Source organism: Scardinius erythrophthalmus, assembly GCF_964197995.2.
Source record: "Scardinius erythrophthalmus genome assembly, chromosome: 2".
NCBI classification, from domain to species: domain Eukaryota; kingdom Metazoa; phylum Chordata; class Actinopteri; order Cypriniformes; family Leuciscidae; genus Scardinius; species Scardinius erythrophthalmus.
The window spans coordinates 46,733,602-46,753,411 of NC_138222.1; the positions used below are offsets into that span (position 1 = coordinate 46,733,602).

The window sequence follows — 19,810 nt, forward strand, 5'->3', positions numbered from 1 at the left end:
AAAGACACGAAAAGGCACCGCTGGGATTCGAACCCAGGATCTCCTGTTTACTAGACAGGCGCTTTAACCAACTAAGCCACGGCGCCCTGTGCCGACGCGTTGAAATTTTCATTTCAAGAATGCCGCAGTCAGTCATTAATAAATAACAGCGCTACTCATTTCTATACTCAAAACATTTGGATTTTGGAATCCCGCAAATAATGCAGAACTGTCCGAGTATTTCCGTGATTTTGATAGACGCTGACAGATAAAGCTAACAGCATAGACATTTTAAGTGATTTACGAGCTTTACATATGTTTAGCTAAATAATTATGGCAATTCTAAAGCAATACATTATCCAGACGTTCGATCATGGAACAACTTTAGTGAAAGACAACTGCATTACTCCGGTTGTTTACTCGCGATGCTAATGCTAGTGCAATAATAATAAATAATGCTCCAGCCACGCGATGGCAGTACAACCTACATGACCATTGAGGTTTGTGAACATATATCAATAGATCTGACGCACTGGAAATTTTAAACAGCTGTTGAAATCACGATTAACCAACAGCGCGCGTATACACATCATATCTGGAACAATGCAGACACACAATCCAAGCAAAAATCTGAGTCACTGTGGTTCTTTCCATGTAAGTAACTTTCACTGATGTCGCCATCTCAACAATAGGATCTACATTGGAGATAAAGACCGACCGCGAATTATTCATTCAGTCGCTTTAACGTTATCAACCACTTGGGAATTTAAAAAAGTCGTGGTCTCATTCTGACAGCTTGTTTATTCACTGGCGTTTGTTTTCGGAATCTTGATTCATCACAAAAGAAAGTGTCAGGATTCGCCCAAACAGATCTGACAATGTAACGTGGCCCAAAACTAAAAGGTAAGGTTACACTGTTTAAAGCACTAGACTACAGCTCCCCAAACGTGTCAATCCCACAACATACATAGTCCTACTCCTAACGTTACCTGCAGACAAAAAATAATAATAAATAAATAAAGCGACTTAAACCAGGTGCGTCGCAACTCGCTAGACCCTTTTTTTTCTGATGAGGTAACGTTAGATTACAGAAGCACGTCTGAAAATAGGCTTTCCTATTCATTGAACATTATCTTTCCATTATGTATTTAAAATATGAAGGCTGTTTGTAACGCGGAGTCAGACGATGCGGCATTGTGGTTGAGAAGAGGTTTGGCCATCTTAGTGTGTGAATTTGTAGTTGAATGAGGACATTCTGCTTTCCAGATCCAATTTAGTTCCGTCATTTCCGTCATGCAAGCTGTCCTGTCAAGTACTTTAAAAACAATGCCCATTACTCTAAAGTTAGTACATTTAGAGAATTATTGGTGATTTAGGGCCCCCAGAAGTATAGGACCCCGAGCAACCCAAATTACTTTTAATAGGTAGGCTACTCTCTTTAGCACCTGATTACAATTCCTACAAAATGATGTTATGATAAATGCTGTTTGAACTACGTTATATTGACCATTAATGTCTGTATTAGTTAGCTTATGCACTTGCATAGCATACAGAAACACGATTAGCCTAACTTATATACGCATTTGTATATACACCCTACATGTATTCACAATCACATATTTTTCGTCAACACTTGACCCAATAATACTTACACTTACTATTCTGTGTCTTTATTTTTTAGTTATTTAAAAAAAAAAAAAAAAAAACTTGCTACGTGTACTTTGCTAGACTAGTAGGCCTACTATCTGGGATTAGTCACAGCACTTATTGTTGCCCTATTGTTGGTTTGATTGCTTCTTTTGCCCTCCTCATTAGTAATTCGCTTTGGATAAAAGTGTCTGCTAAATGATTAAATGTAAATACTAGCCAGCTTTTTTTTTTAGCTGGGTTTTTTTTCAGCAGGGGTTTAATAATGACAAAAGCCCCTGTAAGATTCACATGCCCAATAATTAATGATCCTCCCAAATGTCTAGGGGGACTATAGGGACTAGGGTTTAGGGTAACTCATAGGTTTTCTTATTAATTCTTTAAAAACAGTTTAGTCAATGCTTTTTAAAAATTGTTCACATACTGTCATTTTAAAATGGTAATTTTAAAACAACTCTCAGATTTAATATCTCTTTTTGAAAGATAATTCCTTTAGGCTTAATCCTCATATGTGTAGATTGCTTCCAGATGTTTTTGCTCTTCTGTTCGGTACTATTCTGCGTCCGCGTCCAAGTGATGTAATATCCTATGTACCACAATTTCCCAGAGGTGCAGTGTAGAGTCATGACTTAAATATCTATGCCTCATTCTGGGATATACTTTACATTCCCACTTGACTATTTTTAGCTATAATATATTTTATTCAATTATTTATTTTTTATGCACAAAAATCACTTTATTTGTAATGCATGATAAAATTAGTAGTAAATAAGATAAAAAAAAACAGCTTTACAGTGTTTTAATGCGAAAATCTTCAATTTATATAGGCCTACACACACACACACACACACACACACACACACATACACATACACATACACACACACACACACACACACACACACACACACACACACACACACACACACACACACACACACACACACACCGTATAATAGGATGTGACTAGTACTTTGCTGTCCAAGAAGCAGATATTTCACATTACAATACAGATAAAAAGTGACTGTATTATGGACAATTTATTTAGTTTCACCAAAACGTGGGCGGTAATGATTGAAAGCTGAATAGACATACTGCCGGCTGTTTTTTTTTGTTTTTTTTCTTTCTGTGAGCTGGAATGTGGAGACAGTGGAAGGTGACCAGAGCCAAATGATCTTGGACAGATTAAGAACAGTGATTCAAATACAGAAGAACAAATGTGTGTGGGTTTTTCCAACTGACTTGGTGGAGCCTGCTATCTAACGCAGAATTCAGTTTCACAATTTTGGAGATTAATATTATAGGCACTGCAATTTCCTATCAATTTCATCTAGAATGCATAGGCAGTAATTTTATCAGTATGATGCAATACAAATGTCAGTAAGAAAAACAGAATAAAGGAAAGGGGCTAAGTTTTCATAATGAGTCAAATATAAACTGGACTTTTGAAATCAGACTCAGATGTCATTACAATTTGCGTATGAAAATAGAGAAAGAGACAAACACACCTGATGCAGCAGGGTATTTAGACAGAGGGAGATGAAAAATTAATAATCTCAGGTTTCTAAATCATTACAGTTGCAAATTTAATGGCATTAAAAGTATCATGCTTTTGTTCAATCTGTTGTATAGTACTATTATTATGTAATTCAAGGCCATCACAAAGTAGATGAACTGATTTTGATTAAGGAATGAACAGTGGTGAAGTCATTCCTTGTTTATACTATAGAAATGAGAGAGCGGGGTGACTGTGAGGATAGACCTTACTCCACAGCAAGTTTAGGATTCCCAAAACAGAGCTTGCTTAGATTGACTAAGTTTAGATTTGTTTTTGGACAAATGCTTTCACATGCTTCTGATTAATAGAGCAAAAATAGTTGATTGTGATGTTCTGTGTACTTAGTAATGACCTTGTGTCAGTGTTTGCTTGTGTGGGTGTTGGCAAAGCAACTCAATGTTTTACTTCTCTCAGTTTGGCTTTTGTAGAACAGCATGTCTTCTAGGTGTTTCTAGGACCCCTCTTTTTCCACTCTGTCTTGAAAACACATCAAGACCATGTGAATCATTGTGGTTTTACAGACTCACCACCTTGAGCACTGGGAAAATATGAGTTAGCATTTCAACTGATTGAATAGGGTCTTGTACTCTCAGCATAGAAGTACAAATATGTGCTTTGCTGAATGTTAGTGTGTTATGGCTAAATGTTCCTGTAGCCTAAACAGTAGAGTGCAATGTCAAGGTCGTGGGTTAGATTTTCAGGGAATTCCATGTAAGTACAGTCCCCTCCAAAAGTATTGGAACAGTGAGGCCAATTCCTTTATTTTTTTTTGTTGATTGAAAATATTTGGGTTTGACATCAAAATATGAATATGAGACAAGAGATCAACATTTCAGCTTTTATTTCCAGGTATTTACATCTGGATCTGATACACAACTTAGAAGATATAACCTTTTGTTTGAACCCACCCATTTCTCATGTGACCAAAAGTATTGGAACAGGTTACTGGCAGGTCTGTTTTGTTGCCCTGGTGTGTCCTATTACATTGATTATTCAAACAATAAATAGCACTGAACGTCTGCGCTCAGTTTCAGATTTTGGTTTTGCCTGTGCAGACTGCATTTATAATTAGATGTGTAACCAACCAGAGAGCTGTCTATGGGTGAAAAACAAGCAATTGTGAAGCTGAGAGAAGATGGAAAAACAATCAGAGCCATCGCACAAACATTGGCCATAGCCAGTACAACCATTTGGAATGTCCTTAGGAAGAAAGAAACCACTGGTGTACTAAGTAACAGACCTCGAATGGGTAGACCAAGGAAAGCATCAGCAGTTGACGACAGAAACCTTGAGAGAGCTGTAAAGAAAGACCCTAAAACAACTGTTAGTGACATCAGCCACAACCTCCAGAGGGCAGGAGTGAAGGTATCACAATCTACTGTTCGCAGAAGACTTCATGAACAAAAGTACAGAGGCTACACCAGAAGATGCAAACCTCTCATTAGCGAGAAGAATAAGAAGGCCAGGCTGGAATTTGGCAAAAAGTACAGAGACAAGCCTCAAACATTCTGGGGCAAAGTTTTATGGACTGATGAGACAAAGATTGACCTTTACCAAAGTGATGGAAAGGCTAAAGTTTGGAGAAAAAAAGGATCTGCTCATGATCCTAAACACACAAGCTCATCTGTGAAACACGGAGGAGGAAATGTCATGGCTTGAGCTTGCATGGCTTCTTCTGAGACGGGCTCATTAATCTTCATTGATGATGTAACACATGATGGCAGCAGCAAAATGAACTCAGAAGTGTACAGAAACATTTTGTCTGCCAATTTACAGAAAGATGCAACCAAACTGATTGGGAGATCCTTCATCATGCAGCAAGACAATGACCCAAAACACAGTGCCAAAGCAACAAAGGAGTTCATCAGGGGCAAGAAGTGGAAGGTTTTAGACTGGCCAAGTCAATCTCCAGACTTAAAGGTGCATTGCGCAACATTTCATGTTAAAAATACCCGTTTTTCTAACCCATACATGCTTGAACAATTGCCTGATGGGCTGAATGAGCCCTACTCTGATCACTGCGATTGCCTCTATAATCATGTACAGTAAAATAAATAAGAGGGATTCGGGTCGGAATTTGAGACTGGGCCTATTAAATTGCCTATATTGCAGTTTCGCTTCTTGCCAGAGGGGGCATAGTTCTGCAAAAACTCAGAGACTTGCGCAATGCACCTTTAAACCCTAGAGCATGCATTTTACCTGCTTAAAAAGAGACTGAAGGGAGTAACTCCCCAAAACAAACAACAACTGAAAGAGGCTGCGGTGAAAGCCTGGAAAAGCATTACAAAAGAAGAATGCAAAAGTTTGGTGATGTCAATGGGTCACAGGCTTGATGCAGTTATTGCAAGCAAAGGATTTGCAACTAAATATTAAGTCTTATTCACTTTAATCTATTTTAAGTTTATCTGTTCCAATACTTTTGGTCACATGAGAAATGGGTGGGTTCAAACAAAAAGTTATATCTTCTAAGTTGAGTATCAGATCCACATGTAAATACCTGGAAATAAAAGCTGAAATGTTGATCTCTTGTCTCATATTCATCTTTTGATGTCAAACCCAAATATTTTCAGTCTACAGAAAAAATAAAGGAATTGGCCTCACTGTTCCAATACTTTTGGAGGGGACTGTATATAATATAAGTCCCTTTAGACAAAAGCGTCAATAACGCATAAATGTGTTCTATTTTAATATTGTCAGGGATATCTGGACCCGTTTGTTATTAGTTTCACATTCATGGACTTTTAGTTTGTATTCATCAGTCACAAGTGTTCTTTGTCTTCGTTTCCACCCACTCATTTGTTTCTATGGACACTAATCAACATCACAGCTGCTCATCACTCAGTTCATCACCATCATATTTAAAGGGGTGGTTGATTATGATTTCACTTTTCTAACTTTAGTTAGTGTGTAATGTTGCTGTTTGAGCATAAACAACATCTGCAAAGTTACAATGCTCAGAGGTCAAAGCAAAGGGAGCTATTTGCTTTTAAAGAAATAGTTTTTTAAGGACTACAACAGATGGCTGGTAGGGACTACACTTCATTCCTTCCGGGTTAGTGACATCACCAACCCTAGAATTTACATAAATCCCGCCCCCGGGAACGCGATTTATAGATTATCATGACAGAACACGCTAATCAATGACTAGAGTTAACTCCACATCAGCAATATAAATTCATCAACTAACCATTCAGAAATGTCCTGTTGCATTCTACATGTTGTCACTTCTTCTTGAGTCTCTCCATCATTGTCTGACTCCGGTTTGAACATAAAAGGCTAAAAGTTTTTGAAATTTTCAGTGTGTGTCTGTGTGAGTAATCGGAGCTGCTAACACACATGAGCTCTTGAAGCTCCGCCCCCTGTGACAGGAGCAGCAGCTCATTTGCTTTTAAAGGGACAGACACAAAAACGGTGCGTTTTTGCTCACCCTCAAAAAGTGACAATTTTAACATGCATTAATAGGGAGATAAAAATATCTGTGTGGTATTTTGAGCTAAAACTTCACATACACACTGTGATGGCAAAGGTCAATTTTCAGCATAATTACTCGAGTCTTCAGTGTCACATGATCCTTCAGAAGTCATTCTAATATGATGATTTGGTGCAACATTTGAAAAAATATTTCTTATTGTTATCAATGTTGAAAACAGTTATGCTGTGGAGTATTTTTCTGGATATTCTGATACTTTTTTTTTTACAGGATTTTTTGATGAACAGAAAGAACATTAGACCAGTGGTTCTCAATTCCAGTCCTCGGGACCCGCTGCTCTGCACATTTTGTATGTCTCCCTTATTTAACACACCTGAACCAGATCATCAGCTCATTAGGAGAGACTCCATGAACTGAACTGAGTGTGTCAGATAAGAGAGACATACAAAATGTGCAGAGCAACGGGTCCCGAGGACTGGAATTGAGAACCACTGCATTAGACTTTTTTTTGTAACAATGTTAGTCTTCATCATCAATTTAAATCAATTTAATTGCATCCCAGCTTCATAAAAGTATACTGTACTTAAAAATTTAAGGCAGACACTTTTTTTTTCGCAATCAAAATTACATTAAACTGATTTTGTATAAACAAGTTGAAAATTGCTTAACTTATTTGGATGAGTAAAAACAATGTAAAAGCATGTGTTGTCATAACTTATTGATCATATATTTTTTTTACAGTGTATTAATAAATAAATAAACACCAAACTTTTGAAATATATAGCTTAATAATGTAAACTTTCATTGTCCTCTTTCACAGTTTTCTGTGAGAAAAAGACTCCATATAAAAGCAAATATTCATTTTAAAAGAAAAGTGAGTAATGCTTTACCACAGGAAAAAGTTTAGTGTTAAACTCACATTCTTGTACCCATAAATCCTTATACCGATGATTAAATTTGAGCCACACTCCAAGTTAAATAGCATGTCAAAATTCAGCATGAGTGTACGGAGGGATATTTTTACTCCTTAATGTTATTTTCTTCTCCAGACTGATGAACACGTCCTGAACCATCTCAGACAGTGACTGAGGGGAAACACACTGTATTAAGGTAAGAAGAGATAAGAGCAATACAAACAGCAGCACATATACTGCATACACGTGTGATTCAGCAGCTCCTGTACTCACTTAGTCATAGATGCTCATACACATGCACACACATGCTGCATGCTGTCTGTTTTGTTAATGCCATAGATATCTATGTTCATGAAATGTCTAGGGCACAATGTCTGTCTTATAGGCTATATTTGCTTTGACACCAGGGAGGTGTGTTGTAGATATGTGTCTCTGCAAGGTTGTTTTTCAGGTAAAGACAGGTTTAGGTTATGTAAGTGTCTGGATCTGTGCACATTTTTGTTTGTTTAGATCATTGTGTGTGTGAAATGAGATTTCACTACCATTCAAAAGTTTGGGGTCGGTAGGATTTTAAAATGTTTTTGAAAGAAGTCTTATGCTCAACAAGGCTGCATTTATTTGATCAAAAACACAGTAAAAACAGTACTATTGTGAAATATTACAATATAAAATAGCCTTTCCTTCTATTGTAATATACTTAGAAATGTAATTTATTACCATGGTAAAGATGAATTTTCAGCATCAGTACCCCATTCTTCAGTGTCACATGATCACATGATTCTAATAGGCTGATTTGGTGCTCAAGTAACATTTCTGACTTTTATCAGTGTTGAAACCTGATACATTATTTTCTGGAATTGTTTGTTTTAGAGTCACAGATATGGGAAATACTTTTCAAAATGTAAAGATTTGAAGTCAAAAATCCAGAATGGAAAGTTTCCATTTTTTTAAAGTACCATTTAATGTGGCTGTGGATGTGCGTGCAGATGAGGAGAAGATTCTAACCACAGTTTGTACTCTGACTGCAACCAAAGCTTCTACTCCTTGGCACCACAGCCACAAAACACGTTAACACAAGCTGTGGCCCTCAAGACTTTCAAGCCTCTCAGCCTCTGAATCATTTCACAAATCTGTAGACTAATTATTTTCTTTTGTGTACACCCTCTTGGCAGTGGGAGTCAGATGTTTATCTTTTGATGTCTTTGAGTTTGCCAGATGTAATTGTTTTGCCATGTTGTGCCTTCAGTTATGTAACCTTGAACAAAATGCCTCTTGTTAGCAACCGAGTTTTACAGTAGTGAAATGTCAAATTAAATAGAATCGTCTCTTTCAAAACTAAACACAGTCTAAATTCAGATTAAGATCTAAGTTAAGATTTCTTCCTCATCCTTTTTAAACATCTTTGGGGCATTGAGTAAAACATCAAGCATATCTATTGCAAAATACTCAATGTCATTGTCTGGTCTTCAAAAAATTCCACCCTTCCTGAGAAACACGCAATTTCATGTAAATGTTAAAAGTGTTCCAGGCATGTCCTATGTGATGGTTCATCTTTCCTGTTTGCCTCTGAAGCTCTTTCCTCACTCTCTAAAATTAAGCTGTATTGGTAGACCTGGATGTATAAATTTGTTGTGACTCTTGGAGCTCAAGGCTGGAACACAGGACATGTTTTTGTCTAATGCAACGCTCTCTCCTCATTGGTCATATCCTGTGCCTTATCTATTTAGCCAGAGCTTTGTGGTTCAAATACAGTCATTGTTCAGAAATAAATCTTGCTGTGAATCATATATATCAAATTAAACAGTTAAAACAACTTGTTTTAATTAGTTCAGTGATGGCAGAGTAAATAAGCAGGAGTCTTGTTTGTAACAGCAGTGCATTGCTCTTCATTAAAAAATTAAAGAATCTTTAATACAATTAATGCAATACTTGCAATACTTTTGCTCCATATTACTATACAACATCAATATTTGTGTATCGGTATAATTACACATGCAGTATAACAAAAATTAATCTTTAAGATTTGATTGAGAAACATGAATTCAGTATATGAACTATATAGTTAATGTTAATGAAGCACAATTAACTATTACTGTTTATGTAAACTTCACACTTAAGCGTATACAGTGACCTTTACTTGCGTTGAAAATGAAACATTCTTCACCTGAACGCTTTCTTGCTGAATTAACTTTTATTTTCTTTGCAGAATATGTAAACTCATCATCAGTTGAGGTTGCAAATCATCACTTTCTCTAGTTTGATGAACCATGCACGCAAGTGCTCAGGGGTCAGGGAATACCCCATGTCCCACTTACACAGCATTCTGTGTCATCCGCTCAGCCTTTTCCATGCACTGACTCATCTCTTTATGATCAAAATGGAGAACTCCAAAGAATCACATATCCTTCTCCATGTTTAAACCCATCTGGCTACGGTTAGGATAATATTATATAATATCTATAGAAAAAATAAAAGATAAGCTTCTTGGCTACTGGATGACCTGCCAGATGCCTATTTGTGCAATTTGAAAATAGAGATACAAGATATCTGCAAGTAAAGATGCACAAGGTAATGTCCAGAATAATAGGTCATGATGATATGAACATCTGGAAACAACATTTCCCTTTTGTAATTTCCTGTTTATCACATCAGCACTTTTTAGTCTGGAAAAGTTTCTTTAAATCAACATAAATCATGATACTTAATCAGCATGGCTGTTATTTTCCATTGACACTGTATCAATATTTATATGATTTTTCAGTCGTGCAATACAGATATAAATACACCATCTGAATCTTTCTTATATGGGTTAGAGTAGACTCAAGTTTATTATTTGTATTGAATTTTCAATTTATTCATGAAGTTCATATTTTGGCTTGTTTCTGATGAAGGATACTCAACAGCTCTGAGTGATTTCATATTTCTTTCATGATATAGTGATTTTCATGATTACATGTGGACAGATGGCATCAGTTTTACTTTCAAGATCTCTTATATCCTCCTCTCTTCACAGCAAGATGCTCCCACATGTTTAAAGTTTCCACTTGGTTCTCCTCAACCACATCTGGTGTCTTTCACCCACTCTTCATCTATTGTTTATCAGTTATTAGTCATAATGACCACAAACAAAATATTTCAATATTTTCAGACTGTTTGTTTGAACTCTCTGACAACAGAATAAAACAATAAAACAATGCTACAATTTAACAGTAGGGTCAAATGAGAAGGTCAAGTGAGAACAGCCCACACAACAAATTACTGTATACTGCTGGATTATAGTTGATTAATGTGGGTTTGAATATTATATTTATATTTATTGTAAATTTTTAATGTCACATTAAGACTATTGCTCCTATTCTTGGATGTTGGAGTATACTGTGAGTGTAGGGGAGCGCGGGGCACAACCTAACGCAGGGTTAGTTGTAACACGCTTGTTTTAAATACTTCCGCACATGCTTGGATGACGAAACTTTGTGTACTTATTTGTTGCCATATCAACACTATATAGAAAAATAAATTCCGCCAATTTTTTTTATTTTTTTGGAAGATATTCATAGACATTTATTAAACCATAGCAAAAGTACATTTCTTACTTAAGTTAATTTTTCATCTCTATTTTTTGTGTTTATTTAAAATAAGACAAATCTGATATTATTTTAATCTCTAAGATGTTATTTCACAGTTGAGATAGTTCTTTAATGCTTCGCTAACTAGCAGAAGACACTAGCAGGGTTTAAATCCCAGTTGTGCAGGCGGGGGCATGTTGTAACACTGCGTTACAATGTGCCCCTATTAGAAATATGCTATTATATTCTATACTTTTATTAATTTTATTGAGAAAATGTGAGAAAAAGGTGAATAAAGACTGAGAGTCAATGTTCAGAAATTACTAATTATTTATTTGTTTTGAACTATGTTGTATAGCTGTGTTTTTCTGTGTTCATAGTCAAAACTCAAAAATGAGTTTATATTTAATTATTAAAAATTGCCATTCTTTTATATGAAAACGTTTTTAATTGTATTTTATTTAGAAAATATTTTATTTTGTTTTGTATATTTTTTTCATTAGATCAGATAACATTTTAAGCTGTCATATGTTATGTTACAATGTGCCCCACACATGTTACAATGGACCCTACCTATGGGGCATGTTGTCACATTTCACTTCCATTCTTTCGGGGTATATCAAGAAAAAAGTAAATACTGTATTAATAAAACAAAAACACATAATTGTACTAGACATGTGTGAAATTAATGTGGGAAAAAATAAATGCTCTGAAACATAAGTAGATTTACACAAACTGAAAAGCGTTACAAAAAGCGTTACTTTGTGCCCCGCTCTCCCCTATAATATATATACATGTATATATTATGTGCATATATGTGCGCATGTGTGTGCGCACATATATGTATATATGTGTGTGTGTGTGTCTATATATGTTGAATGAATATTGGATGTTGAAGGAATATACTGTGAGTGTGTGTGTATATATATATGTATGTGTGTGTGTGTGTGTATGTATGTATGTGCATGTATGTATGTGCATGTATATATGTATATATGAAGAGTTCAGATGCAAAAGCCTCTAAGTGCCATCTGAAATTTTCTTCTAGAAATTTTCTTCTTTTTATCAAGCTCGTATATTTAGGTTCAGTAATTTCACTTAAATGACAATTAATAGGTTATTTTCATTGCCATTTAAGTGAAATTGCTGAACTTACAAGCTTCATAAAAATGATCATTCTAGAAGAAAATTTCAGATGGCACTTAGAGGCTTTTGCATCTGAAATCTTTATATACAGACCCTTTCCAAAAAATTTGAATATCATGGAAAAGGTTATTTATTTACATAATTCCATTCAAAACGTTAAACTTCCATAGATTATAGATTCAGGGCCCACAACTTAAACGATTTCAAGTATTTAGTTGTTTATTTGTACATAATTTGGGCTTCCAGGTCATAAAACCCATGAAAACAGGATTTCAAAAAATTTGAATATTACATGAAATCACACAGTAATTACACAGTGATACCATGGACATTGAACCAGGTTTTGGTTCTTTTGGCAGTGTGGGCAGGTGCAAATCCTGCTGGAGAATGAAGTCAGCATCTCCATAAAGCTTGTCTGCTGAAGGAAGCATGAAGTGCTCTGGAAATGTCCTGGTAGACGGCTGCGTTGAGTGGACAGCACAGTGGACCAACACCAGCCGATGACATGGCTCCCCAAACCAACACAGACTGTGGAAACTTCACACTGGACTTCAAGCATCTTGGATTGTGTGCCTCTCCATTCTTCCTCCAGACTCTGGGACCTTGGTTTCCAAATGAGATGCAAAATTTGCTCTCATCAGAAAAGAGGACTTTGGTCCACTGTGCTTTATTAAATCCAGAGTCAACGCAGCCGTCTACCAGGACATTTTCAGAGCACTTCATGCTTCCTTCATTTTCCAGCAGGATTTGCACCTGCCCACACTGCCAAAAGAACCAAAACCTGGTTCAATGACCATGCGGCCATATATATATATATATATATACATATATACACAATATACCTATATATATATATATATATATCTATATACATATACATATATACCTATATATATATATATATATATATATATATATATATATATATATATATATATATATATATATATGTACACAATATACCCATATATATATATATACATATATATATATATATATAGGTATATTGTGTATATATGTATGTGTGTATATGTGTGTGTATATATATATATATATATATATATATATATATATATATATATATATATATATATATATATATATAGGTATATATATATAGGTATATATATATATAGGTATATATGTATATGTATATGTGTATATATATAGATATATATAGGTATATTGTGTATATATGTATATATATTTTTGTATATATATGTTTATGTATGTATGTGTATATGTGTGTATATATGTATGTATAAATGTGTAAATATATGTATGTATGTGTATATATATATATGTGTGTGTGTGTGTGTGTGTGTGTATTAGCCTATATGAATATGATTCATCAATATGAAGCCCACCTTTGCTTTTCACACAAACTTGTATGCTAATAAAGTAACCAAAAACAACAACATAAAATTAATATTGTTCTGCTTATTAAAATAAGGTATTACTATGTGAGTGAATATTGTTTCTGTGTTTAATTAACAACATCATTTATACTCTTAGTTTTGTTTTCTCAGGGTTGGAAGATAGAGTTTTTGAATATTGCATAAAAGCACTTAATCTTCCAAAATTGTGGTTTTGGTTTGTTCCTTTCCCAAACGTTCCTTGGAATGGATGCCTGTGGTTATAATGAAACTTAGCAAACTCATTCCATTGGGAAATGGAGTTGGCGTTCCTTTTGAGCGCTGCGAGTTAAATTTTCCATTCTCAAATTTACTAGAGGAGAGGGTTAGTTGACATGACAACATGACACATGACATCATTATTAGGAGGGAGTTTAAAAGTAAAATGTTACTGTAAGTCATCAATATTCTGTACTAATAAAATAGGCTATTCCACGATATACTACTTAGCAGAATTTTTATATAGGCCATTATGTTTGTGGTAATGAAGTGTAAATTCATAAGACACCTACGTGTAAGTGTATAAATGACTGAGTAAAAGAGGAGATATTACATTTGACAATGTATTTTACTGTTTAGTGTTTGCATACAAGTCATGAAAACAAGGACATGTTAAAACATCTGTGAGCTAAAGCATGACATAATGTTTTCAGTCTTTATGGCCTATGAATTTTTATTTTGACACTTCATTGTCTGGTCCTTTCAAGCTCTCGCTCCCTTTACAGTTAGTTGCTAAGGAGACAGATGTTGTATTCCAGTAAAAAATTCCAGTTGGTAAGTACTTTAACATTTCTCACAAGGAGTACCTGATTGTGTGTTTTTCCGGTTTTATAGACATGCTTCTCTGCAGGCATTCTTTTCACATTCAGTCTGTGCCATATTCCATGTTTGGCCTTGATGATAAAGCTCAAACCAGAGAAAATTAAACGTGACATGAAACATAGCTCCAAGTTATTTCATCAGTAGTTTTTCCATGCCTCTTGTCCTTCTGTCCCTAGACACAAAACTATTCCTTATACTCAGAGAATGTAGCTTTCTTTATGAGCATGTGTGAAGGAATGTGCTTTTAGTAGAACCAAATATGGTCATGTGATGTGTCTTTCCCAAAGGTGAGTCAGTGGTTCAGCTTCATGTTCTTAATAGCTCAAGATGAAGAACCTATTTTATGCACGTTCTGGTTGCTGAATGTTAAATGGATGAATCGGTCATATTAGATTTTTGGCACAGGGATGAGCGGGGCACAACCTAATGCGGGGCTAGTTGTAACACACATGTTTTAAAACATTCCACACATGTCAGCATGAGGAAAATTGGTGTATTTAGTTGCCATCAACACTATTGAGAAAAAAATGTGCTAAAATTAAAACATATTTTGAAGATATCACTGAACATTTATTTAACCATATAGCAAAAGTAAATTTCTGACTTTAGTTAATTTTTCATCTCTGTTTTTTATTTTTTATTTAAAATAAGACAAATCTGATATTATTTTAATCTTATATCTGTTATTTAACAGTTGAGATAGTTCTTTAATGATGATCTAACCAGCAGAAGACACTAGTCAGGTTTAAATTATGCAGGTGGGACATGTTGTAACACTGCGTTACAAGGTGCCCCTATAAGAAATATGTTATTCTATTATATACTTTTATGAATTCTATTGAAAAACCACGAGAAAAGGTGAATAAAGGCTGAGAGTCTATGTTCAGAAATTTTTTATTGTTATGTTTTGAACTTAGCTGTATAGCTGTGTTTTGCAGTGTGGTTTGTTGTCAAACTCAAAAAATACTTTATTTTTAATTATTAAACAATGCCATTATTTTATATGAAAAAGTTAATAATTGTAGGCTATTTTTAAATACATTTTAAATAAATAAATGATTTTGATTAGATCAGATAATATTTTAAGCTGTCACCTGTGGGGCATGTTGTCACATTTCACATTCACATGTCACATTTTTCACAAACAAAACCAGTTACATTGTACTACATGTGAAATTATCCATCCATCCATCCATCCATCCATAGTATAGTCATTTCTATCTATAGGCTTAGTAATTTCTTGTTTTTAATTTCATTTATTTACTCTGTTCTATTTTTAGTGTGAGAAAAAAATGTAATGATTAATAAGTTATGACAACATATGTTTTTACATTGCTATAACTCCTCAAAATAAGTTAAGCAATTTTTTCAAAACTTTTTTTATAAGTTTTAGTTCATTTTTAAGTCAGTTTTATGTAATTTAAGTTGAAATGACATAAACATCCAACTCGATGTACTTAAAAATTTAAGGCAGCAATTTTTTTTTTACAGTGAGTTTTATTAAACAACGAAACACACTATTCAAAGCTTAAATGACTGATTAAGGAGCTGTTACGTCTGCCTTAGACTAAACGTATGACTTTGCATTTAACGGTCCCGTAAAATGAAAAGAGGCAGACAGGGAAAGAGACTGGGTGGGAAAATTGTTTATGTTTGTCTAATGTCTGTGTGAAAAAAAGGGGAGAGGGTGACTAAAAAGGCAGACAAAGATGACTTCATAACTTCCGCTAGAGTGTGTGTGTTTGCGACCGAAGGGGAGGTCTCAAGTCCTTTAAATAGCGCCAGCGCTTCTCACAGACACTTAGTACAACTCTGGGCTTGCACTGCATTGGAGGATCACAATAACAAGCGAAATCTACAAAGAAACTCTACGAAATTAAAGCGTCTTTCAGGTAATTGTATGTTCTTGTTCTGCTTAATACCGCAATTGGACTAAAAGCTCTGGCTATATAATCGATGAGCAATGATAATTTTTTGTTTCGTTGTTAGTAACAATAGATTATACCCACATGTTTTGGTCTTAACTCTGAACAGCATTGGAAAACAGAGTTGGATTGTGAAATTCGAAACTTTATTTAATCATTAGTTGTGTTATTATCAGTTGTTGACCTGAACAACAGTTTAGGCTACACATTATCGTTATGAGAATTTGAATTGGGTAAGTGTTGTAGACAAAGGTTCTTATGTATTGATCTGTAGGTAAATACCTAAAAGAGAGTGAGTCAAGATAGACAAACAGAAATAGCATGCATGGTATTGCATTTGAACAGTGGGTGTTGAGTCTTGCACATGGGGGAGAATTTTCACAAGGGAAAGTAAATAAGCAGCTTTTTTTGGACGAGGTTGAAACATTTGTTTGTCTCCATGGTTTTGCCTACTACACACCCATATTGTGAACAGAAACATACTTCATCATAAAACTCTTTCATAAAATCTTAACAATTTTGAATTAACACAGCTGATATCATTCTCTCCTGTTTCTCACTTATTCAGAATGCAGAGCCTGAGTATGCTGCTGATCTTTACCCTTTGCGGGTCAAGCTTGTGCAACCTTATCCAAGAGAAACAGACGGATTTTGGACTGCAGGTGTTCTCCAAAGCTGTCGAGTCTGTTCCGGACAGAAATCTGGCTCTCTCTCCCTATGGCATCTCCTCAGTACTGGGCATGGCTCAGCTAGGAGCCTATGGCAGCACACTTGAAGTGCTCACCTCCAAGATGGGCTACTCACTGCAAGGTAAATAAATAAGAGCAGTAGATGTAATTCAGATGAGCTGAAAGTATGTTCTGGAACAGCTTCAAGGAAACGTAATTCAAAATATATAATCTTTGTATAGAGCAGGTGGCCATGTATCATTTATATCTCCTATTCTGATATTTAAAACACAATATCTTGCATCCCTAAGTTCACTTTCTCTTTGGTAGCACGAGGAATGCCAAAGCTACAGAGGCTTCTTCAGAGAGATTTGGCCAGTGAAGATGGAGTGGAAGTGGCCAGTGGTGTCATGGTCGACAGGAAGATCATTTTGGAAAAGGTCTTTAGACGCAGCCTGACCAAAGCCTTCCAGAGCGTCCCACAACAGATAGACTTCACCCAGCCAGAGATGGCCAGGCAGGTGATCAACTCCTGGACATCTGACCACACTGGTGGTAAGTAATTAACGCTATAACGCTATTTTGAATAAATTGCCAGGGATAATCCTCATTTGTAGATCACTTTGGATTAAAAACATCTGCTAAGTTATTAAGAGTATATGTACGCTCACTCATCATACACCAAGACACCCAACTTGACTATTGTAATTTCTTAGGAATGATTTCTGACTTCCTCCCATCTGGGGTGCTGAGTGAACTGACACGTTTAGTCCTGTTAAATGCCCTCCACTTCCATGGGATCTGGAAGACGCCCTTTGACCCTAAACTAACTAGGGAACAGCTCTTCTACAGAGTCAACGGCAGTGCTGTATCTGTTCCTATGATGACAACGACTCAAAAATTCAACTGTGGTGAGTGTCAAGGATTTGTTTAAAGGACCTCAGATGGATTCATGGCAGGGAGAAATGCTAAGGTTATTTACAATAGTCTTGTTCTCCATCCAGGTGAGTTTGTGACTGAGGACGGTGTGGACTATGATGTCATCGAGGTGCCTTATGAGGGGGAGTCTATAAGTATGCTTCTGGTGACACCATTTGAAAGGGATGTGCCTCTGATGGCCTTGAACAAAGAGCTAAGCAGCAGCAGGATTCGCCAATGGAGAAAAGAGATGAGAAAGATTAACAAACAACTAGCTATTCCAAGGTAACTGAGACTGATCCATCTCTTGTGAAATTTCTTGAGTTTTTTTTTTTATTGATAAACTTTTAAAACAGGAGGCCTAATGTATATAATATAATGATGACATTTTCAGGTTCTCTATGGATGCAGAAATTGATCTAAAGTCTACACTGAGCAAGATGGGTCTCGGAGACATTTTCAGCCAGGCTAAAGCTGATTTCTCTCGCATTACCAGTGAGTATTGGAAATGATCAGATTTTATTTTTTTTTAGCTGTTTTGTAGAGGAATAAATGTTAATGGATTCTCTTTTTGATCTCTCTCTGTTCCGTCCACTTAGCTGAGGAACCTTTATGTATATCCAAGGTCCTTCAGAGAGTAAAACTTGAGGTGAACGAAGAAGGAACCAAAGGCTCATCTGCTACAGGTACAGACACTGAATTACAAATAGCATTACCAATCATTACAGTGATACCAAAATGCAACTTTTACATTATTCTGTGGTTCCACAGCTGCTGTCATCTACTCTCGCATGGCTATAGAGGAGATCACACTGGATAGACCCTTCTACTTCTTCATTCAACACAAACCCACTGGTCAGTTGTGCTTTCACCTCATTACATAACATTTTGATGGCTTTTTAATCGAATTAAATGCCAATGTAATTAGGACTTTTGTTTGTTTGTTCGCTCCCTCAATATTAATCTCCCCTGCTTAATTTCACAGGTGCGCTGTTGTTCAGCGGTCAAGTTAACCAGCCTCAAGAATACTAACAGACTGAAGTAACCGTACAAGCAGAAGGACCAAAGAAACTGCCAAAAAGTCTGCACACAACATACTACTGAAGACGAGAGATCTGTTTTAAAATGGGAGGGGGGGCGCTGCAAAACCTTCTATATCTGCCATTTGAGCATTGCCTGGAGTGCCAAACTTTAATAAGAAATGTATAAACAAGGTTATTCAGTATGTTTTCCCTGCTATATGTCTGAAACATCAAGGACTTTTAAAGAACATGAATTGAAAGCATCAGCAGACAGAAGTTCTACATGCACTAACAATTTGAAGACTGAATTAATTTCTAAGCTTGTTTCATCTGATGTTTAATGTGCTTATATATTTTTTTTAAAGTTGTATTTTACAGTATTTATATTAATTTATTGTCGAAGGTTATATTTTCTTGAAGACTGTTTATTAAAATGATTTCCTTTTTTAATAAAAGCAACCATAAAACACTTGGCTTTCTGTATTAAATTACTGGGGAGCTGGCGACACCTTGTGTTCAAAGTTTGACAACAAAATATTAAGTCTAATATATTCCAGCACTTTTCAGGCCAAAATTTATTTAGTTTTATTTATTTTTTTACCTTTATTTAACCAGACAAGTCACTTAAGAACAAGGTCTTATTTTCAACAACAGCCTGGCAAATTAAATGCGTAGGAAGGCTATTGAAATAATAAACTTTCAGATAAATGTATGATTAGCTTGTGTTATTGACTTGCAGTACAAATTGTATTGCGATGATTGCGCAGAAGGAATATTGGGCTACACTGTATAATGAACAG

The 19,810-nt window shown here is 35.5% G+C and overlaps 1 protein-coding gene across 5 annotated transcripts; it reads left to right on the forward strand.

Moving 5' to 3' along the window:
- Positions 1–476: 476 nt before the first annotated feature.
- On the forward strand, positions 477–19,479 carry serpine1 (serpin peptidase inhibitor, clade E (nexin, plasminogen activator inhibitor type 1), member 1). Of its 5 annotated transcripts, none has more exons than XM_081350205.1 (11): positions 551–633; positions 775–882; positions 7,664–7,724; positions 16,971–17,212; positions 17,401–17,625; positions 17,787–17,981; positions 18,075–18,273; positions 18,383–18,483; positions 18,588–18,674; positions 18,760–18,843; positions 18,974–19,479. In XM_081350205.1, the coding sequence occupies exons 4-11, from the start codon at positions 16,972–16,974 to the stop codon at positions 19,018–19,020; spliced, it is 1,179 nt and encodes a 392-aa protein (XP_081206331.1). In that variant the 5' UTR covers positions 551–633; positions 775–882; positions 7,664–7,724; position 16,971; the 3' UTR covers positions 19,021–19,479. The 5 variants fall into 5 exon arrangements, with proteins under 5 accessions (XP_081206329.1, XP_081206330.1, XP_081206331.1 ...); XM_081350206.1 differs by having other exon boundaries at positions 562–633; positions 825–882; XM_081350203.1 differs by having other exon boundaries at positions 477–882.
- The last annotated feature ends 331 nt before the right edge of the window (positions 19,480–19,810 follow it).